Below are 23,741 nucleotides of genomic sequence, written 5' to 3'. Positions count from 1 at the left end.
ATCGTGTACTTTACAATGTCTTCTTCTATTATTTCTTTTTTCCAGCCTCCACCATTATCTCTCCAAAAGCCTTCTTTCTCTGGCGGTGATACTTCTGTCTGCGGTAAATACATTCAAAGAGCTTTTCTTGCCTCAACAAAAGCCCTGAAGTGACCACAATCTTCCTGAAACACCGCAGTGATATACTGTATAAATATTTTTTATTCCTCTGCCCACTTTTCCCGGCTCTTGCGGTACTGTGTTCCAGCTGTGTTGATCAACTAATCTCCGTTACATCCCTGTGTGACAGTGACACTAGAGTACAGAAGCTGGACATTGAAGTACTTTATGAATACAAAATTACAATGTTATAACTTGGAATTAAACATAATTCTGTTGTGTTCAAGAACCCCAGTGTAGAAATCAAAGCTTTCAGCGTTTAATATAAAATCATTTCAACAAATCCAGAATATTCACTTGATAAAAAATAAGGATTCACTTTATTATGATCTCAATCAAAATCGAACAGACTGGAGGTCAACTCATACTGGCTGAGCTGTATACAATTAAAATAAAGAAGTGCTAAACAAATATAATTCATACGGTGAAAAACAACCTCTGCTTCTGCACAGTAGTGATGGAAACGGCTTCATAAGCAAAAAGTGAGGGTATTTAAATCAAGAAAATGCTGAGTCAAATGTGAATTAATAGCAGAAAAAGGTACATGTTTTTACGGATCACGACTGGTTAAAAGATACTTATGTCTTTTTCTTCACAACTTCCCCAAGAAACATAATCACTGTGAAAATATCACAGGGATTGCTAATGAAATCTTAATCTACAATAGTCTTTTTGACATTACATTTGACATGTTCCTCCCCTTTTAATTAATTTAAATATGAGAAGTATTCGGCTTGTTTCGTTTAGATAAAATGTATTAAGATTGTACATGCTAACACTTGCTGTTTCACACACAAAACTGCTGGCTATTTTCCACAATTCACCTTAATGTGTCAATAGGTTCGTTGTATTTGTTTTTATCTTACTAAAAAGCTCAATATTTAATTCATAAAATCCTATTTCTAATTTCCTTTCTCTTTTTGTCGAAGTAAATTTATATTAAGTAAGCAATGAAGTAGACAGGCACAGCATAAAAAAGGACATGCTGAGAGAAATATTAAAAATGATATTTTATGAAATATCATATGATGTGATCAAAAAATGATTTTAAAAGCATCTGTTAATCAGCATAGGGTGAATCTGTTTTTGGATCATCTCCTCCACGGTCTAGAGATAATGAATGCATATGAAACAAGTGTACTTTCTATCTCTTCGTTGTTGAAAACAGCTTTTTTGTGACAGGCCATCTGGAGCCGCTTTCATGCTGATATTTTTAATGGAATTGATTTATTAACATGCGTCTTTGTGCACAGTGAAATGTGTGAGAGGATAGTGGGTATGTACAGGTTCATGGGTAACATCAGGTCATTGCAAAAACCCGTAGGTCTACCCTTTTTTTTGGATGTCTAAATGAAAGAAGAACAAAGTCGCGGACGCCTTTCCATTACCATCCTCCTCAAGCTGTCTGCAGCCTTTGATACCATCTCACACTTCACCCTCCTCCTCCAGGTGGGATGGGAATGGGATGGATGGTTATTTGAGGTTTTGACAAATTTGATTTTATATTTTGTGGTTGAATGTTTTACGGATTTGTTTGTGGTTTCACTGTGAATTTGGGCAATTTTAGACAAAATCTTCTTATTTACTATTTGGTCCATGTTAACTATATAATCAAAGCTTTATAAGTAAGTAAGTAATTTATATTTGTAGAGCGCTTTTCCAGACCAGGGTCATAAAGCACTTAAACAATCAAAACAATACTCAATAAAATATATACTTAAAAGGTCAAGATAACACAGAGACCAACACAGGAGTCTCAGAAAATCAAGGAAAAGCCTGCACGAATAAAAATGTCTTAAGGTGTTTCTTGAAGGAGTCAATAGATCCATCAAACACAGAGAGAGAGGAAGATTGTTCCAAAGCTTAGGAGCAACAGCCTGGAAGGATTTCTCTCCTCTGGTCCTGAACCGTGTCCGGGGAACCATCAGTAGATTCTGATCCACAGACCTCAGAGCCCGAGCTGGGGTGTAAGGCTGGATCAGATCACTGATGTAAGGAGGAGTCTGACCATGAATAGATCTGAGAGTGAGAACCAGAATTTTAAAATTGAACCTGGAAGCCAGTAAAGAGTTTTAAGGATCAGAGAAATGTGAGTTCTTCTACTAGAGCAGGTCAGAATTCTCACCGCAGAGTTTTGTATTAACTGCAGGTGAGACAGCTCCTTCTTGTTTAGAGATGAAAACAAACAGACGAGAAGACACAAACGCATGGATTATAAGATCCAGATCACGTTGTGACAAAATTTTCCCAAGTTTAGAGATTTTTTCTCTTTGTCAAATACAACACCCAGGTTTCTCAGGCTCAGTTTGACAGAAATGATGAAGCATGTCTTGTCATGGGCGGCAAATGGACCCCATACTTAACACGACATGAAGCAAGGAACTTGTTGTGGTGATAAGGGGATAGGTCTTATCAAAAGTAGAGGTGGAGGACAAAAAATGTATGTGTTGCACCGGTCGTGGTGTGTCAGGATGTTTACGCTTGAAGACATGAAGGTAGCTGAGGTGATGCGGGGCTCTTTGTCTATCATCCTCAAACAATCCCCTGATCCAAGAGCAATAACCTTTCTATTTGTTATTGGCCGATTGGAGATTGTGCAGCATGTTCTCCTCATCTGGCTCCGTTATGCACATCAAGACGAGAGGGGATCTCGTGAGAGGCTGCTTTGATGGTAGAGTTGCTTTGTGTCATGTTATTAACTTAATTCAAGACGTGTTTTTAATCTGGACGTGACACTTTTTCCATGTCACTGTAGGGGCTCTTTAGAATACACTGAAGAAAAGAAAAGAAAATAGTATGAAACTTAAACCATAAATGATAAATGAATACATAGAAATAATAGAAAAAAATATATATATATATATAATAAGAGAAGCAAATGAAATATGTAATAAGTAAGAGTAAGAGTTAGAGTATTAGTTAATTACGGAGCTCCGGAAGTGTGAATGTATTTTTTTATTTTTTATATCCCTTATCTCTCCATCTTTTTGTACTTGTGTCAGGAGATATTTGTACATTCATTGAAGTACTCCTATGACGCAACCTCCAACCATTTAAGTAAGGTCAATATTATGGACCAGGAATGTCTTCTCCGCATTTACTTTAATTTAGGAACGACTCATGAAGAGATTATTTCCATCATAGCCAGGAATGGTATTATTTTGAGCAGGAGAATCCTAATCAGGATCTTTAAAGCATAGACACTTTTCCTGATAATCAAACAGGGGAGGCGATTTACATTATTGATGAAACGTTAACAGGCCTTGGTTAAAGGGGATGTATGACTAAAGGTCTGTTACTTTCACAGCTTGATCCTGTTCCTTCTCCTTCATCATTAAATAATTCTTCCAGCACCATTTTCTTGTATTTATTCCTTACGTGCTTTTGTTTTTTAGTAAAACTCACACAAATTATCTTTTTTCTTGAGATCAAACCTTGTTTACCCAAACTACGCCCACTCCGCTTTGATTGGTCAAGAATCAAGGTTGGTCACTGAGCATCATCAATCCAGGAAGTCTCCACCTCTAAGGGACTCCTGAGGTCGTGACTAAATCTGGTAAAGCCCATTATTACAAAATAATGGGCTCTTGTAACCTTTTGTTTGCCAATATTTTAGATGGGGGAAAACTTTATAAAGTAATTACTTAAAAACATTTGTCATGATGAAAGACTTCTTCATCTTGGGTAAAAGACTACAGAATTTGAATCAGGAGAGTTGGGTCTTTACATAAGTTTCCCTTTATGTGACATGAACTGACACAAAACAACGTGAAATATAGAATATAAAACACTCTCTCTTTTTTTTTTAAAGGTTTTAAAAAACACAACCTTTTGCGGTCCGACCTCTGGGACGCTCTTTCTCCTGTACAATTTGAAAATAGTTCTATAATTGGTTGTTTTTTTTAAGCTGCAGAAAATATAAGCATGTTTTCTTTTCTGAACTTATTTGTCAAGAAACAATGAAAGCGATAAATTAAGGAATTACCTTTAAAAACAATAGAGCGACTCAAACAGCGCAGACATTCCCCATGCAGCTTGTCGCTGGTGATGACATCCAGCTCTACTGCTCATTTGATCCAACTGAGCCCAAGAGGCTGAGCAGCTTAGTCGATTGTTTACTAGAAATTAAACATGGTTGAGTGAAAACACTTGCAGCTAAATGTGGACAAAACTGAAACTCTGGTGATTGCTCCTGACGATAAGATTCAATGGTTGAGTCAGTACTTGGGTGACTTAGGTCAGTCTGTCAAACTAAGCCTGAGAAACCTGGGTGTTGTATTTGACAAATACATGTCTCTAGTTCAACACTGCAGAAAACTCACCAGAAACGGTGTCCTTCAACTGAGAAAAATCTCTAAACTGTTGTCACAACATGATCTGGAGGTTATAATCCATGCGTTTGTGTCTTCTTGTCTGTGTTATGTTCTGCGATGCTGAACCCAAGAGCAGACAGAGGCGAAGTTCCAGAGAGTACAAAAGGGGTTTATTGAACGAAGGGGAAGCAGGTAGTTGAAGGGGAAGCCGGAGGGAGAGCGAGATCGGCGAGCTGGAGTGAGGGATCCGAGTTACTGCAGGCAGAGGAACAAAAGTTAGCTGAGGTCCGAAAAAACAACGAGAGACTTCAATACGAGAACGAAGGTAACACATAAACTGAGCCAGTCACGTATAGTTACCACGGTAGAGTAGAGTACGATCTGGCGCCGACCGCGGGGAATCCAAGGGTAGATGAAGGGGGTTGATTGGGGATCAGGAACAGGTGAGTGTGATTGTTGATGAGGACCAGGTGTGAGGTGAGGCGACAGGAGGAGTGGCAGACCAGGGGGAGGGGAACACAGCAGGCTGCTGTGACCACAACAGTACCCCCCCCTCAAGGGACGACTCTAGGCGGCCTAGGCCTCTCTGGGTGAGCCTGATGGAAGTCACGGATGATGGAAGGGTCGAGGATGAGACCCCGCGAAACCCAGCTCCTTTCCTCTGGCCCATAACCCTCCCAATCCACGAGGTATTGATGCCCCCTGCCCCGACGACGAACGTCCAACAACCGCCGAACTGTGAAAGCTGGGTGACTGTCAATCAAACGGGGAGGAGGGGGGAGGGGGGGAGGGGGAGAGAGAGAGCTGACGGAGACTGGCTTAAGGCGAGAGACATGGAAGGTGGGGTGAACGCGCATGGCTGGAGGCAGCTTGAGTGTGACAGCTGAGGGGTTGACGATGGACACAATAGGGAAGGGACCAACAAAACGAGGGGTTAGCTTCTTGGAGCCAGTCTTTAGTGGGAGATCCTTTGAGGACAGCCACACCTGTTGGCCCACCCGATAGGCAGGAGCGGGAGCCCGGTGGCGATCGGCAATGCGCCGGTTCTGCTCGGCGGAGCGCAGCAGAGCGGAGCGTGCGACCCTCCACATCTTGCGGCAACGGCGGAGATGGTGTTGAACCGAGGGGACAGAGATATCCTCCTCCTCGGCGGGAAACAAGGGTGGCTGGTACCCCAGGGAACACTCAAATGGAGACATGCCGGTGGCAGCGCAGGACATGGAATTGTGGGCATACTCAATCCAAGAGAGATGGTCGCTCCATGCAGAGGGGTTGCGCGCAGCCACACAACGAAGTGCAGTCCCCAGGTCCTGGTTAGCTCTCTCAGCCTGCCCATTCGTCTGTGGTTGGAATCCTGAAGACAGGCTGACAGAGGCTCCAAGTGCTTGGCAGAAGGCCTTCCAAACTTGGGAGATGAATTGAGGGCCACGGTCGGAGACGAGGTCAGTGGGAATCCCGTGGAGGCGGACGACATGCTGCACAAGCAGCTGGGCAGTCTCTGTGGCACTGGGGAGCTTGGGGAGGGCAATGAAGTGAACTGCCTTAGAAAATCTGTCCACCACCGTTAGGATCACAGTGTGGCCCCTAGAGGGAGGAAGACCGGTCACAAAGTCCAGGCCGATGTGAGACCAGGGCCGACCAGGAACGGGAAGGGGACGTAGCAGACCAGCAGGAGCTTGATGGGAGGACTTGGCCCGAGCACAAACCGTGCAGGCGAGCACGAATGCCCGAGTGTCGGCGTCCATCGCTGGCCACCAAAAGTACCTCTTCAGGAGGGACAGGGTGCGGACCACGCCAGGGTGACAGGCGAAGCGTGATGTGTGGACCCACACCAGAACTTGGGAGCGAACCGCACTGGGCACGAAGAGACGGTTAGGAGGACCGTTACCCGGATCTGGTTCTGTGACTTGGGCTTCCCGGATGAGGGACTCAATTTCCCAGGTGACGGCAGCGATCCGGAGGCAAGAAGGGGAGAGGATCGTGTCAGGGGAGGCCGGTGCGTCCTCAGGGTTGAACTGACGAGAGAGGGCATCAGGCTTGACGTTATGGGAACCCGGACGGTAAGTGAGGGTGAAATTAAATCGCCCAAAAAAGAGGGCCCATCGGGCTTGGCGGGAATTAAGACGCTTCGCTGCCTGGATGTAGGACAAGTTCTTGTGGTCCGTCCAAACCACGAACGGTTGTTCAGCCCCCTCAAGCCAGTGGCGCCATTCCTCCAACGCCAATTTCACAGCCAACAACTCTCTGTTACCAACATCATAGTTGCGCTCAGCAGGTGCCAGCCGCCGAGAGAAAAACGCGCAGGGGTGAATCTTCTCGTCAGAGGCAGAGCGCTGGGACAGGACTGCCCCCACCCCTGTGTCAGACGCATCGACCTCCACGATGAATTGCCTGGAGGGGTCAGGTTGGATGAGAATGGGGGCAGACGAGAAAAGTCTCTTTAGATCAGAGAAGGCAGTCTCCGCCTCGGGTGACCAGGCAAATGGGAGGGCAGGAGAGGTGAGACGAGTGAGAGGGGCTGCAACCCTGCTGTAGTTCCGGATGAACCTCCGGTAGAAGTTAGCAAACCCCAGAAACTGCTGCAGTTTCTTGCGGGAATTGGGGATGGGCCAGTCTGTCACCGCACTGACCTTCTCGGGGCAGGTCCTCACTTGTCCACTCGCTACGATGAACCCAAGGAAGGATACCGAGGTGACACTGAACTCACACTTCTCGGCCTTAACATAGAGTTTGTTCTCCAACAGCCGCTGAAGAACTTGTCGGACGTGCTGGCAGTGCTCCTCCTCGTTCCGAGAAAAAATAAGTATGTCGTCCAGATAGACAAAAACCGAGCGGTTGAGAAAGTCCCTGAGGACGTCATTTACAAGGTTCTGGAACACTGCAGGGGCATTAGAGAGACCGAAGGGCATGACCAGGTATTCGAAATGGCCAAGGGGGGTGTTAAAAGCAGTCTTCCACTCATCCCCTTCACGGATGCGCACCAGGTGGTAGGCATTGCGTAGGTCCAATTTTGAGAAGACTGTAGCGCCCTGCAGTGGCTCGAATGCGGAACTGATGAGGGGCAGGGCATACTTGTTCTTGATCGTAATGTTGTTGAGTCCCCTGAAGTCGATACAAGGACGAAGAGACTTGTCCTTTTTGGAGACGAAAAAGAAGCCAGCACCAACAGGGGAGGAGGAGGGTCTTATGAGGCCAGCCGAAAGAGAATCTTTGATGTACTTCTCCATTGCCTCCCTCTCTGGCCGGGACAAGTTATACAGGCGACTACTGGGCAAGGGGGCGCCGGGGAGGAGATCAATGGGACAGTCATAGGGGCGATGAGGGGGCAGGGTGAGCGCACGACACTTGCTAAACACCTCTCCTAGGTCATGATAGGCTGGGGGAACCAAGGAGAGGTCGGGGGGTACTTGGGGCGAGGGAACAACTCCCTCTGCTGGAGGTAGTGCAGATTGAAGACATGTGGAATGACAGAAGGTGCTCCAACTCACCACCTTGCCAGACGACCAGTCGAAATGGGGGTTGTGCAGCTTGAGCCAGGGGTAACCCAGGACCAGAGGGGTACGAGGAGACTGGATAACGTGAAACTGAAGTTTCTCATGGTGATTACCAGAAACAATTAATTCCAGGGGCTTGGTACGATGAGTAATAAGGGCCAGGTGGCGGCCATCTAAGGCGTTAGCGTTAAGGGGCGAGGGTAATTTTTCGAAAGTGATGCCAACCTGAGAAGCGAACTTGGCGTCAATGAAGTTTTCGTCCGCTCCTGAGTCCACCAGGGCGGGTACTGGCAAGGGACGTCCGAGGAACAGAAGAGTGGCATCCAGGAGAGAGCGTGAACCGAGAGGAACGGGGACGGAAGGAGGGTGGCTCAGCAGGGCCCCGAGTCTCACTGCTGGGCCTTGTCTTTTGGCAGTGACGAACAGGTGGAGATGAGATGTCCGGGTTGTGCACAGTACAAACACACCCCATTCTTTAAACGACGGGACCGCTCAGCTTCGGTGAGACGAGTGCGCCCCAGCTGCATGGGTTCCTCTTCGGGCACAGCACATCTCACGGGGGCAGAGGGGGTAGCCCTCGGGAAGTGTGAGGAATGGATAGTAGAGAGTGCTGGGGATATGGAACTCCCTGTCCTCTCCCTACGCCGCTCACGTAGGCGGTTATCCAGCCGGATAGAAACGGAGATAATTTCGTCCAGAGTCTCAGCCTCCTCCCTAGTAGCCAGCTCATCCTTGATGGACTCACTGAGACCAGAAAGAAAAATCCCACGTAGAGACTTATCATTCCAGCCCGATCTTGCTGCATAAGTCCTAAACTCTACGGAGAACTCAGCTACACTGCGAGAGCCCTGGCGTAAGGAAATAAGGCGTTTGGCGGTGTCCCCTCCCTCCACGGGGTGATCAAAAACCTTCCTCATTTCCGCAACAAAAAGATCAAAATTATCCCTGACTGGAGAATCACTGTCCCATACTGCTGAGGCCCACGCTAAGGCATTCCCCTTAAGTGACCCCATAATGTAAGCTATCTTAGCCTTCTCAGTGGGGTAGGTGAGGGGTTGTTGACTGAAGACTAGGGAACACTGAATCAAAAAGGCCCTGCACGTACCCATGTCCCCGGCGTAGCGTTCGGGCGCAGGAATGAGAGGTTCTCGGGCTCGTGGCAGGTGTGCTGGGGAAGTGGGGGCAGGCGGAGGAGTCGTAAGCAGTCGGGGTTCCGGTGTGTGGGGAACCAATGCATCCAGTTGTGCGGCCATCAGAGTGACTCGGGTGGCGATGTTTTTGAAGGCTTCCATAGCGTCCCGGAGGGCTTGGCTGTGCTCGGCAATCTGAGTGCCTTGAGTGGCGAGAGCTCCGTGGACTTTTGCCATGTCCGCTGGGTCCATCTTGGCCAGATCGTTCTGTTATGTTCTGCGATGCTGAACCCAAGAGCAGACAGAGGCGAAGTTCCAGAGAGTACAAAAGGGGTTTATTGAACGAAGGGGAAGCAGGTAGTTGAAGGGGAAGCCGGAGGGAGAGCGAGATCGGCGAGCTGGAGTGAGGGATCCGAGTTACTGCAGGCAGAGGAACAAAAGTTAGCTGAGGTCCGAAAAAACAACGAGAGACTTCAATACGAGAACGAAGGTAACACATAAACTGAGCCAGTCACGTATAGTTACCACGGTAGAGTAGAGTACGATCTGGCGCCGACCGCGGGGAATCCAAGGGTAGATGAAGTTAATGCTGCCGTGCTTGTTTTTGCACAAAGCTGCCTAATAAGATAATAAAATTGAATGGCAAAGAACACGTGTTTTTCCTGTCTAGATCATCACCATGGCCACAATTATGGACTCAACCTTTTCGTTACTCACATCTCGCTACCTTGTCAAGATAGCCAATAGCACGCCACCATCAAGCTGATACTTGTAGTTGAAAGGAAATGTATACAATGGAGAGGTCACATGTCAATTGAATGAATAGAAGTGACTGTACAAGGCAAGAAAACCTGAGGTTTGAAATGAGAGACTCTTAAGACCAGTCAGAGGCAGTTGATTCATGGATTCATGAGCCATTTCTTTAAAGGTTACCGGAAAAAAATGGCTTCAAAAGTGTAGTTAAAAGGAGCACTGACCATCTTTGGGACTCAAAAGAGGTTTATTTCAGCTAATGTTGCCTTCACAGACTCAAGGGAATACATGAATGTCACACGAAGAAGGGATTTAGCCAGAGCTAAAATACATTTGCCAGCCTAACGATCAAGAACCGATAAAAAACCTTTAACGGTAACAACTAACAAGGTCTACGAGTGCCATGACATTTAAAGGCTTGATTGTTTTTTTTTTCAGGTGTTGCTGTTAAGTTGCCGAGCGTGTTCATGTCTGGAAATTATTTTTTCCGTAGTACCTGTCCTCCGTGGCACTGCTTAATAATGTGTGATAAAGTCTGGTCCAGTCTTTTACTGACAGACCATCCAACCGGCGAACAAAAGAGACATTTCTTACAATAAGTGGCAAATGAAAGTGGTTGTTAATAAAAATGTCAGTCCTTCACCTCTTCCTTTCCTAACATTTTTCATCATCAAACTTGAAATAGCCGTTGACTGTAATACGGGACATTGTAAAAAATGAGTGTCATCTCCACTCATTATTATTTAAAGGAACCATCCTGGACAAGCCTATGTTAATATTTTCTCATTATGTTAGACACTTGTGTCCTGCAGGAATATAAATTATCCCACATGAGCCATAAAATCCTACTGTGACGCAAGGGAGCAGACAAATTCATTTTGAGATATAAGATATAATGTATGGATTTGTTTCAAAGCATCTAATTGTTTTAATAGATTAACATAGATGGTAGTCTTTAAAATATACAAACATAAAAAGTGTCTCCTCAGAATGACTGTAGTGGCTAGCTTAACTACCAAGTATAGCATTTAGTTTAAAATTAAATTCACATTCCACTACAGCTAAAAAAAAAATTGAAACATTTGAGTGTCAACAGTTTTCTCATCAAATATAATTTACCTTGAGAGCTTGGCTTCTGCAAGTGTTACGAGATAGTCTTAAATAAAGATGTACGGTACTAAAAGTCAAAATACAGAGCCTCTGTGACATGCAAAAAAAAAAGAGTTTATTTTGAGATTCTGGAATGCCGTTATTCTTATGTCTCATGATGTTTCGTATCTCCTAAAATTCATATCTCGAGATGGATCATATGACATGACATTCATGTGTTCCTTCTACGCTCCAGTTCAAGACAGCTAAGCGTTAAGGCACCAATGATATATTTTCAAATGGTAATAGCAAAGCAGTTGTTAATTGTATGAGTGTGTTAGCGCTGGCACGGCATATCTTGTGAGGACAAGCTGGTTCCTGGATACGGTGTGATGTTGTTTTTGATCTGTGCAGTATGAGCGATGTAAGTACGGTATTGTGTAGGTTCTTAAATAAACGATAAATGCCCAGAAATATAACAAATATTATCACGTCGTCTGCTAATGTGTGTACATCATTTACTTGTTTACTCTTTTTTAATCAATTGATGACAATTGATTTCCATACGTCCACCTGTAACCAAGGCCTGTTAACCGCTCTTCAATAAAGTTAATCGCTTCCCCTATTTGAATATCTTCGAAGGAAAATGTGCTGATTAGGTTTCTCCTGCTCAAAATAACCATTAACCAGCTAAGCTGGAAAGAATCTCTTCAGGATTAACATGGGTCGGGAGGTACTTATGGAATATGCATGATCATGAGACACGGGTATCACGTGATAGGAATACCTGTAGACGTTCATGTGACCTTCGGACATAGTGAGGTGAACGCATGATTCCGTTTCTGCGACTCATTTAAAGTTTATGATGAGATCACATTCAGCTTGTGTAATGAGTTCACTGAGAGGGTGTTGGAACACAAGTAATTCAATGGTGGTAAAAGTAAAGTAATGCATTTCATTAGATTTTAATTTGTTAACTTTAATTTATTTTTTTCATTCAAATTCCCCATGCGAGATAAAGTGAGGAGGGGAAAAAGCTGCACAAATATTAACTTTCTGTATAGCCTATACTATAGGCCTTTGAATTACTATAGGCCCTATAGTAATTCAAAGGTCGTCAAACATTTAAAAAATATTCTATTGAGATCGAGTTTTTAAGTTTTTGTTAAGTGCTTCGAGGAGTTCCAGTGCATCGAGTCCGAAGAGACGAGAAGAATCGACTCCGTTTTAGCAGCCTTGTTGGGCTCAATGCTACATCTTGATATATTTGTTAGAAGACTGCCAGTGGCATATAGCTGATATTTGTCTGGTCTGTGTGCTCCTTCCGAAGCTAAGCATTTATCTTTGATTTTCGATGGAGACCCTACTATCATTTTGCTTGGATTTCTCTGTGAAGAGAAAAAGGGAAACGTGAAGAGAGTTATGTAACTTATTTGTGTTTTATCTTGCTCATCCTCCCTACTTTAACACCTCTCCTCTCATTCGAGTCGGAATGAAGGCGGCAATAAACAACACTAATAGGCTGAAGTGCTGATGATTTATGCCAAAAGTTCCACTATCTGTCACAATATTATAGTGCCGTGAGTCACGAATGCAGTTATTACATAGCTGTATTGAAAACAAACACCAAAACACGCAATCATATATTATCAGAGCAGTGTAATACCTTACAATGACCTGAGACAACACAGGGGTTAATTAAACAATATTCATCATCCGGACAGCAGTCAAGTAGAATGAGTCTTTGAACAAGGATGTAACGTAATGTATGTATGTATGTATGTATGTATGTATGTATGTATCTATCTATCTATCTATCTATCTATCTATCTATCTATCTATCTATCTATCTATCTATCTATCTATCTATCTATCTATCTATCTATCTATCTATCTATCTATCTATCTATCTATCTATCTATCTATCTATCTATCTATCTATCTATCTATCTATCTATCTATCTATCTATCTATCTATCTATCTATCTATCTATCTATCTATCTATCTATCTATCAATCTATCTATCTATCTAATATTTATTTTTTTGTAAGAAGATTGAAGATCTCTATATTTTGACCTTTAAAGTTCTACTGTTAATTGATTAACAGTCTAGTAATACTACTTTAATTCTTAATGTTATTAGATTGATCTAGATATTTAATGAAGCACCGTGTGTCCTGTGAATGCGGTGGAAAAAGACTGAAGAAAACCCACTGTGATAAATTGTTACTTTTAAATAAAGGTTGGAAGAGGCAAACTATATTCAAGAGGATGTTGAGTTGAAAATCCAACTCTCGACGAAATTTGGAAATAAAATTGCGCCAACAACAATTGTTTTAGATGTCCTGCATAGATGCTTTTACAAGAGCTCTTAGTCATGTAGTTGTAAGCGAAGATGCTTTCGGGGGGGGGCTTTGGCTGTCATATATTACCAGTTTTAATCTTGTAGTGTCAAAAAAACTAACAATCTGAACTATATATAAAACAGATAATATATTAAATACTATACATAGTTGAACAAAAGATGGGCATCACAAGAATATAGCAGAAGTATATTCCTTGATGCCATCTCTTGGAAGATGTCTGTTTAGAACAGCTTCAAACTAATTGAATCCATCAATCTGCTTGTCATTTTATTACACATGACGATTGTTATTTAGCCGTTAGACAAGCCTTATTTTTATTTTTGAAGACCAGTAGAGATGTCACATTATTAGCAGCGTAAATGTTGTGATTGATTTAGTACATAACAACGGCATGGGATTACACAAACACCTTATGACCTGTCTGTCTGATGCTGTGGATCAGAGAGGTACAGGTACAGGTAAAGTCTTGTATCAGAACCATTCATCGTGGATTTTCAGGGGTAGTTGAAGTAGCCTCCGTATAGTTACCACCTTCAATCCTGACCTGGGTTCTCCCCAACTAAATCCTTTTCAGGCTTTGTTGCTCTAGTTCTGGTGTTTTCCTTTAAAAAAATAATCCTTTAGGGATTTTCTCTTCTCCTCTATGATGCTTTATTTAGGAAAGTTTCTCTTTCCCGTCCGTCTTTTATTCCTGGTCAAAGCCTTCGGACAGTGAGGAGCATTTCTCCATCTCATACATGTGACACATACTATTGAGTGGTTGTCGACTGAATGCAATGAATAAGTAAACTAAAACAGTAGATAGAGAGACAGACAGACAGATAAATTATTTTGTCCAGCAGCATCCATCCATATAAACATCCATAAATACATGCAAAACATATAAAAATACATAAATAAATAATTAAAAAGTTGTCTATTATAATCCTTTTTTTTCATTATTTTAACAAATATGAATCATATCGAGACGGTACCATATTTATTGCCATGTTAGCTGTAGCAAAGCATCATCAATGGTGGCTATGGCATCAGAAATGGTATCTTTGTCTGATACACAATACTTGGTGGCCATAAAATTGGCCCATCCCTTCCATTCCATCTGTCTGGAAATGTTTGATTGCGGAGCTTAAAAGCATGCGGTCTGGAAAATGTTGGTTGGTTGAAAGTCATTCAGTAGTGGTGCCACATAGTTGGTCAATAGGTCAAGTAAACATTTGCAGTAAGTGATGCCTCGTGGAAGCAAAATGGACCAATATTGGATTGCACAAGATTCCACACCAGACATTCTCTTATGGACTACCTGTGCTAACTCCGACGTCACATGGGGGGTGTTCAGATTCTCACATTGTGTTTGTTTAGTTCCCTGACGCTGCCTCTTCACTGAAAAAAAACTCTCCTGAGGAATGTTTCATTTTCAGAATTTTGTTCCAGCTGGTTTAATGCAAAAATGTATTTGCTTAAGCTTGTCATTTGGCTCTACCGCCTGTAACAGTAATACCTTGTTAGCACGGATTTGCATTTTCTTGTGTAGGACTGTTGCACGTCATAGTTCCAGTTGTCTGACAGCAGTACGGATTAAATTTCAATACATTTCCTATGCTATGCAGGAATTGAAGGACGTGACCTCCAGTCTCCCCCATTTTACCAACACGGCCCCTTGCCAATCTTTTGCGAGTGTAACATTGTTAGCATTGAGTTAACTCTTATTTATGAGGATAAAATTACCTGGTTTTGCCTGGTCTACGCACCTGAGTTAAGAATTTCCTTTGTATGCCTTTTTGACAGCCATGAGCCACTATTCAAGTATTTTGTTGAAAATGTGGTATTCAAGAGGTGTTATTCCTGTTTTCTTTTTTTGTATTTGTCTTTCTATTTATATTTTTGCTGAAGACATCCTCCTGCCTCAGTAACTTCCTGTTTAATCTGTATGTGAATTTAATTAACTTGAATACTATTTTTGTGTGAAAATAACTACCTCTGGTTATTCCTGTTATCTCTCTATACACCGATGAGCTGGGTTCGTAATAAAAACACAACATTTTGAATGTGATTACAAAACGATGCACGATCTAAAACAAAACAAACCGTTTATGTTGATACAGGAAGTACTACTTTGTTTTCCGGAACAATTCCAATTAGATACGAGCACCAATGAGGTATATGGATGTTAAGTTTGAATTTTGGGTGAACTATCGCTTAAATGGACTCTTTAAAACAACACGTAATCTGAAGGCATATTGATATTTTTGCTTTTCCACAATGTACTGTATTGTTTCAAATTATTTACATTGACACGAGAACCTCTTCCTCCTCGTGCCCTCTTACCCTTTGTCCTGATGAAATTGCTTGCTTGGACTAGAGCCGCCGCTCCTCTAAGTCGAGAAGAGTCAGTAGAGGTGGTTTGGGTATCGGATGAGTCTGCTTCCCTGGTGAGGTGCTCAGGTAGAGTGTGAGGGAGACCTGGACACAAGATTATGTCTTTCTTAAGAACACAAAGACAAGTTTGAAACATATATGATGCGGAAACCAGCGACAAATGGTTCTTAATCAAACTAATAAAATAAGATGTTCACATAATTTCCCTTTCCTTCGATTTACTCCTTGTAGAACAAACTGTGTGGGAGTCTGTCTCCCCAGTGTAGACTGAGTTGACTCTTTAACGGAAAACTCTGACTCACCTTTCTTCTTTGGAGAGCTGTTGATCACACCTCACTTTCTTTTCGCTGCTTAGTATTTGTAGCGTCTTGACATTCTTGTCAACCAAATTAGGGAATTTTTTTTTTTTCAAAAAGCTGCTGTGGGTATTGTATTAAAATAATTCAGAATTCAGACAGAAATTCTCCAGCTTCAGCTTAAGTGTAATTTCTGAACGGCACAGGGGTAAAAGAAAAAAGCACATAATGTGTAAATGAAAAAGAAAACCCAGAGGAGCGTTGGAATAGGTGGGCTCTTTAAATTTATCTCATTTTCTACCTGTGGGCTTTGAATCTTTCAAGAATGTGCACCTGTATGAAGTGCTTTTCGCCTGCAGCGATAAGGAATATCTCCCGGCATAAAAGCATTCAATCTTTTCACTGAAGTTCAGCGTGTTTATTGAAGGCTACGGTGAGCCGTAAAACAAGGAAAGGGCCAGTTTGTTCTGATCTTGTTTCAACTGATGTCATCGAATTAATGCATCGCTGCTGATGAAAGTGTGGAGGAGATTTTCGCGCTCATGCAGGTCTTTTCAGGCACCGAACCTGTCAGTATTCATTAAGAGAAAAATGCTGTCATCACTGTACATCCTCAGACTCTGAGTAAAGTAAAAAGGAAAGAGTCAGATGAGTGAGATCAGATTAAATTGAGGACTCATGCAGCTGCAGAAAGTCAGAAGCTTGTTGAATAAACTATAACACAGTAAAATAATATGCAAGTCCAGCAGCATAACGTTAATGTACATCTGACATTTAAAAGAACGTAGCCAGACCATGTGTCATGCTTTGAGTGTGACATTCACGTACTCTTGCACCACACCATTTTTCATGCTTATATTTACCCCATTAAATACCCTTCATTTATTTGTTCCATGATAATACCCATTTGGTCCTTTTTGCATAAATCTAGCCAATCACAGAAGGCACTATGCAATACTAACCAATCAGAAGCAACATAAAGTGTTTGCTTGTTTAATTACAGCATCACCACTCAAACGGGTAGAGACACATGGTCGAGTCATCATAATTTAACAACATTTTAACACAATAGCACGGATATACATATGATTGAAGTAGTACTGTCAAGCTCTCTCTAGCTTTATATTCTCTACTCATGAGCCACACCGAAATCTAAAGAGTTCTCGCTAAACTTGACAGTAAATTCCGGGTATTAAGTTAGAATCGTTTCCCATTGAGGGTTGGACTTTGTCAGGGCTGACCTTTGTCACCGATTACTTTTAAGGACGAAATTTCTAGGCGTAGCCAGGGAATTGAAGGGCTTTGGTTTGGGCTTAAGATTGGATCACTGCATTTTGTGGATGACGTGGTCCTGTTGGCCTCATCAGACCGTGACCTTCAGCACTCGCTTGAAGGGTTTGCAACCGAATGTGAATCAGCTGATCTATGTCTCTACCCTCGCCTATGTATGACGAACGGTTGGTAGTGACTGAAAGCGCAAGGTCGCGGGTACAAGAAGCCGAAATTAGTTTTCTCCTTCTCTTAGAGATAGGGTGAGCCAGGTTATCTGGGAGAGGCTCGGACTAGAACGGGTACTCCTCCCTCTTGAGCGGAGTCAGTTGATGTGGCTTAGGCATCCAGAACATCTCCCTGCTAAAATGTTCAGGGCATATCCCAACGGTAGGAGACTACGGAATAGACCCAGGACAAGCTGGAAAGACTGTGTCTCTCAGCTGGTCTGGGAAAGCCTTGGGGTCCCCAGGAAACGGCTGCACTATGTAGTCTGGGAATCCCTGCTGAAGCTGCTGCCCAAGCGACCTGAATCGCTAAGCTACCGGATAAGCGGTAGAAGATGAGATGACAGACAAGGTCCCGCTTCTTGGAGACGAGGTAGCTGCCTTATACAAATTGATTCCCTCAATAAAGCTCCAATAATTCTAAAGTGATATTTGTCATCAGAGCTTACAGAGGGTTGTAACGTAATGAAAAATATATTAATATAATTTAATTACAGGCACACACAGACTGTGCACACTTGCACAGCTTCATTTTACGCCCAAGATGGATGGATGGATGGATAAAAGGGCCTATCTCAGAGATGTCTCTGCAACCTTCTTAAGACAAAGCTACAATGCTTGACCTGTATTACACTGGCAGAGACGCTGCAGAGACTTAAAATTGCTTGCGCTCTCACACCGCAAGATGTGGCAAGGTGACAACCAATTCACACAGAAGATGCTGTCACTGTAGGTATTGGTTGTCACCCACGTCTAGGAGACGTCACCCTTATGGGAGCGCAAGCAATTTTTTTTTGGTGTTCAAGTCGCAGCTATTTCTGAACGGATCAGTCTCCGTCGGTGAGGTATCACCCTTCATTAAAAAAATATCTCAGAACTTCATGTGAAAACGCTTTCTTTGACTCTTTGCTATAAAGCAGTTTGGTGGTCACATGACACTCACAGAAAACCCCAGATAGAAAAAAATACCTACAGAGTTCTACTTCATTCGTTCAATTTGAAAGTGTGTAAAAAATGTTCATATTGCTGCTTTGATTGTAATTGCATCAATATGGTCATTAACTTAAAAATTAGTCAGTCAAACTTTAGCCTCGAAGATATTTGAATTCCTTCTGACATTTTAGAAGATTGTCACACTACTTACTACTCCACTACTCCAGGAACTCATCATCCCTTTTTTATTATTACTTTCTGCTGAATTACAAAGACAGATAATGCTTCTTCTCAGCACTTCAATTACCATAGTCGTCAGTAGGGAGCCAGTTGGATTCCTATTTCAAGTGGTCCACTCGAGAGGCAAAAATTCATTATAGTTATCATTAACCTTTTTTTAAAAGAAAGTACTAGGATTGGTTCATTAATTTATTGTATTATATGACTCCACTAAGACTCTCTTAGGGTGTTTCTAAGCAGCAAATTACAACATAATCCTGTACTTTGAGTGAGATATTACTTGATACTACATCAGGTTTAAGGTATGCCAGGGCTGCACACTGGTGACAGGCTGGGTCCTCTCGATACCAAAGATGTCAGTTGGTTGGAGGGGTGAGAACATCATATGTTGCTCGATAATAAAAATAGCCTGTTGGACTCTGGGTTCCATAGCTTGTTCCATGTTCATTTCCTCCCATCCACGCCTTCCCACTTCATCCAGCAGCCTTGCTGAGTTTGTGAGATTGCTTTGGCAAACCTGGTTGTGAACTTCTTCCACCACCATGTGTCAGTTGGGTAGTCTTTTGCCATAGAACATTGGGTCAGCAAGGGTTCTGATCCGTATTTCAGCTGGTATTGCTGGTAAACTGAAGCATTACATTTTGATATGTTATATATTTATTGCTGCTCTTGTATATACTTCTTAGCACATTTTTCTTTAAGATACATTATAACCCACTGTCTTTTAACACATTCATCTGGACATTTCTGGAAAAGCAATATGCTCCCCTGTGTTGGAGCTGAGAAGATCCAGTTAAATCAGTCTATAAATAGTGCACCTGGGTAATAAAATTTAAAAATGTTGGTACAACACAATGCATTTTTTAAATAGCAGACAGCTGGTATGATCAAAGCTGGACTGACTAACATCGCTTCTGGGACTGTCTGGAATTATTTTCATTGATGTTTTAAATGAACGTATATTAATGGGAAAAAGGCCTGTCGAACTAGAAACGAAATGGACAAAATTGTCAAATTTGAAAATGAAAATGTCATTGCTTGCACTGGCAGAAAACCCTTTTTGCTGTGAGTCGCCGTAATGTGCAATGTTCTGCACACACAGGTTTTTAGTGTTCTTTAAATGGGTATTAAAACATTTTCATATTTAGTATGTTTTTTTTAACTTTTGGGGAGGGGGGGGGGATTAAATAAGTATAAAGGAGTTTTGACGATTTTTGACCTTTTGGTGTGACGGAGCTGCTCAAGGCAGCCTTTTTACTACTGTTTTGAGTATTGTTTTGATTGTTAAAGCGCTTTGTGACCCTGGTCTCGAAAAGCGCTATATAAATATATATTACTTACTTACTTACTTACTTACATATCTTAAACATAATGAAAATATTCAAATCCCAGGCAAATGAATGATGGCCTCTTGTTCTAAATTGGCCCTAACCCTGGCCCAGTCATGATTGTCAGGTGAATTCATTTTTATCTTTAGTACTCCTTTTGGAGTTGGGGAATGGTACAAGCGATGACAACGGTTCCAGGCCTCTTGCTCCAAGTAGCTAAGATGAGCGTCATCAAAAGGAAAAGTAATGAATGAAAGCCACAAAGCCCCAAAAAGTAAAAATAGAAATCTCAGCATAAATCCAAATACATATACAGTAATACCTTTATATTTTAACAATCCAGATTGTCAGAAGTTTCTCATGAAGCACTGAAGTATCATCTAATAAAGTATTTTTTAATGGTAAATGTATATTTGTGTTGTGGGCTTTTCAAATTATTAAGGTAAGGTAAGGTAAGGTAGAATTTTATTGATCCCTCAGGAGGAAATTGTTTTTTTCCAATAGCCACAGCAAATACAGCAATTTTTCATAAAAAAATAAATCAAAATAAAATAAGAACAAGAACAAAGAGAAATAAAGTTAAAGAACAAGATGATAAAATCTAAGCCTAAAGATAAAGATAAAGAACATAGATCAAAGAAAAATAAAAAAAACATTGAACAGAACATCCAGATACTTTTACTCCACTCCTGCCCCCGAACTCAGAATTGTACAATTTAATAGCCCGAGGAATGAATGAATCCTTGAGTCTATTAGTTTTGCACCTGGGTAGGAGCATTCGTGCACTCATTCTGCTTCTCTGCTCACTGATGACAGTGTTGAGAGGATGACTGTCATCATCCATGATGGACAGTAGTATGTTCGTTTTTATTCACATAACAAATACAGTTAATCAATTTTATGTTTTGATGTTGGTCTTGGAGTTCATGTCTTATAATGCGACAAAGGTAAACGTTGAAATGTAACGACGTGGTTACATCTATGGTTCTGAAGGATCCACTGAGGATTCACAGAGCTCTGTTGTTTACTGAAAACCGGGGAGAAAATGGGTCTTTAACTTTAAAGCAATGTCCCTAAGCTTTAAGGACCTTCAACAAACAGAGGTACACAGTCATTTAGAAGATACCCAATTGTCCTTCTGGGATAAGCTATTGTTGTGAAGCAGGTTTCAATCACAGCCCATGTCACTGGAATGGCTCCCCTTACAGTATTGGCAGTCGACGCACAATGTTTGTACATCCTGTGCTTGTGTCTTTCCGCCCTGAAAGCTGCCAGGATACTGAATAAAGCTCTTAAGGCTTGCCGGTTCTACTGTTTGTTTGTTTTTTAACACATTGTGTTTTAAACAGACAACACTTTATACTCAGCTGTTCTTTGATGGGCCATTATGTTTACAACCCCACCAAGGATGCGGTCGTTGCGGATGGGTACCTTATCAGATGCCGATGCCAAACCAAAGTACTTTTCAAGCAGCAAAAGTTCTTAACGGGTGGCAAAGAAGGTGTTCAAAATATTTTTTGTCAGGGGGGAGGGAGGTAAACATTCTGTCAGTATAATTTTGAGGCTAAATTGTGTTTGTGTGAGACTGTCTCTTTTTTATACACGTGGATTCAGGGAGCAAAATCTGCATTGCTTTTAGGTCTGGTTGCAGGTGTCTTAGAAAGTACAGTATTAGTACACATCCCTAGCAGGTTTTTTTATATACTTTTATTTTAAACCCCTTAAACTGGTTTTCCTAACATGTCACATTCATACCTGAAGACTGAAGTGCCTTATATAATGAATTCAAACAATGTCATGTATCTCACAAAAGCAGGAACAAAATGTAAAAGATGTAGCAAATAGATGAGTAAAATCCACTGAGCGGTTGACAGATAAAGAACAAGAAGAAATATAAAGCCGCCAATGTAAAAGTACAATTAAAGGAATGTAAAAGGTCACGTGGCAGACAGACAAGACACATTCCATACTCTTTCTCGCATGTGTTGGCTTGATTTAAGAGCTAGAAATGATGTTAAGAATGAAGACATTCTAGACTAGGCATGATGATGATCAATAATTAAAAAGAAAAGGAAGAAAGTTGTATTTGTAATGTCGTGGCAAAACTAATGAGCAACTTTAGGTGACATTCATGTGGGAAGGTCACATGATTGGTTCTCTTCCCCGATGTAGGAATGAATGGAATAAACAGTCATTTGAGCAACATAGTTAAAACATATCTTGCTCAGACATACAGAAATATATTAAGTGGTAAATTGCATTTTTTGTACATCAAAAAGACATACATGAGAAGTATGTAAATAAAACGATGACTTCCACCGTCCTCAGAAATATTATTTGCTCTCAGCATCACTGTCTCTTTCTGCGAGCTCCATGCTTTAAAAGTATGGCAGCCATTCATTTTCCTCCTGTTATGCCTGTACATGTAATTTCTGTCTGAGTGAGAAACGGTAAACATTCAATCAAAGCACTCAAAAGCACACAAGTCACGTTAAATGTGATGTTTTGTCTACATTTTCACCGAAAACTGGATCGCTAGGTCATTTCCTTGTCACTTTGTCTCTCTAATGGAATTCTTGTCTATTCTAAAGCCCAAATATTCTGTGTTTATACAGATTTTTATTTTCCACAAAGTGACGATCACCATCCCAGAAAACTTCTCCCAGTGCACCACCCGCGGCAGCTTCGTCAAGCACTGGCAAGAGACCCTCTACAACATGTTCACCTTTGTGTGCCTCTTCCTCCTTCCCCTCTTCATAATGATCGTCTGCTACACCAGGATCCTCATCGAGATCTCCAGCCGCATGGTTGGCAATACATGTGAGTATGTCTTTTATGGAAAATAAGTATTAATGTGGATTGACATATCCAGGTCACCGATGCACCGAATAAGTGTTTATTTTAAGTTTGAAATAAGCTGTTTATGCAAAAATGGCACCCGTAACACATTTTTCCACCTCAGGCAAACATTATTATTCACCTTTTTATTTTGTTTATTTTCATAAAGCAGATAATTAATTGTTTCCTCCCTGTAAAAAGAGACAACACTGGATTAAAAAGTATTTCACGGTGATACATTTTAGTGCAGTTCTGCACTGTTATTGACTAGCTAACGCAGTTATGTGTACTATTCAGTTGAGCACTTATTGAACACGTCAGTTCCACGTCAGTTCCAACTAGTAAATATGGCGTTGGACTGTTGATTATAAAGTACAATTTTGTCTTATCCTTCTATAGCACTTGAATTTTATATCGAGACAATTTTTACTTATAACTTCAAATTTAAAGCCATTATCAGTGTTTACTGCATAATATTTTTATATTGATTTCACTTAATTTAAATGCAACCTTCTCCTGTAAGAAGTTCTTAAAGAAAACAACAATGTATTTATGTGTGTTTCAATTACAAAATTGCAGGGGCCACAAACCTCTGAGTTGAGATGTATATGACCTTAAAAATAGCTTGGTAATTTCATGTGTTGATAGAAGTCGCCTGTGGCTCATCAAAAGCACATTGTTATTTTCTCAAGTGTAATTACTTTTGTTCTTAGCTGCTAATGCCCGCAGACTTGTCAAGTCAAGCAGCAATAGAGCATCTGCCTCTAACCATTTTGGTATTTCTGTAAATTGATGCGAAGTTAAATAAATTGATTTCACGCTCCTTAACTACACCATCATCTGTAAAGGGGGCTCTTGTTATCTGCCAAGATATGAGCTACTTAGGATGATGCCTCGGTTGATGCGTGGCATTACTTCAGGTCAGAGAA

General features: G+C 41.6%; 1 protein-coding gene across 1 annotated transcript in view; it reads left to right on the top strand.

Annotated features, from left to right (window-relative positions):
* Positions 1–23,741, top strand: part of gnrhr4 (gonadotropin releasing hormone receptor 4) — a 51,301-nt gene that overhangs the window by 16,851 nt on the left and 10,709 nt on the right. The window contains exon 2 of the mRNA XM_087797073.1: positions 22,590–22,794. Within this exon, the coding sequence (XP_087653199.1) occupies positions 22,590–22,794 (205 nt within the window). The remainder of the gene's footprint in view (positions 1–22,589; positions 22,795–23,741) is intronic.

Source organism: Callionymus lyra, chromosome 8 (assembly GCF_982586985.1).
Source record: "Callionymus lyra chromosome 8, fCalLyr1.hap1.1, whole genome shotgun sequence".
Classification (NCBI taxonomy): Eukaryota; Metazoa; Chordata; class Actinopteri; order Syngnathiformes; family Callionymidae; genus Callionymus; species Callionymus lyra.
This window is presented reverse-complemented; position numbering and strand designations above follow the sequence as displayed.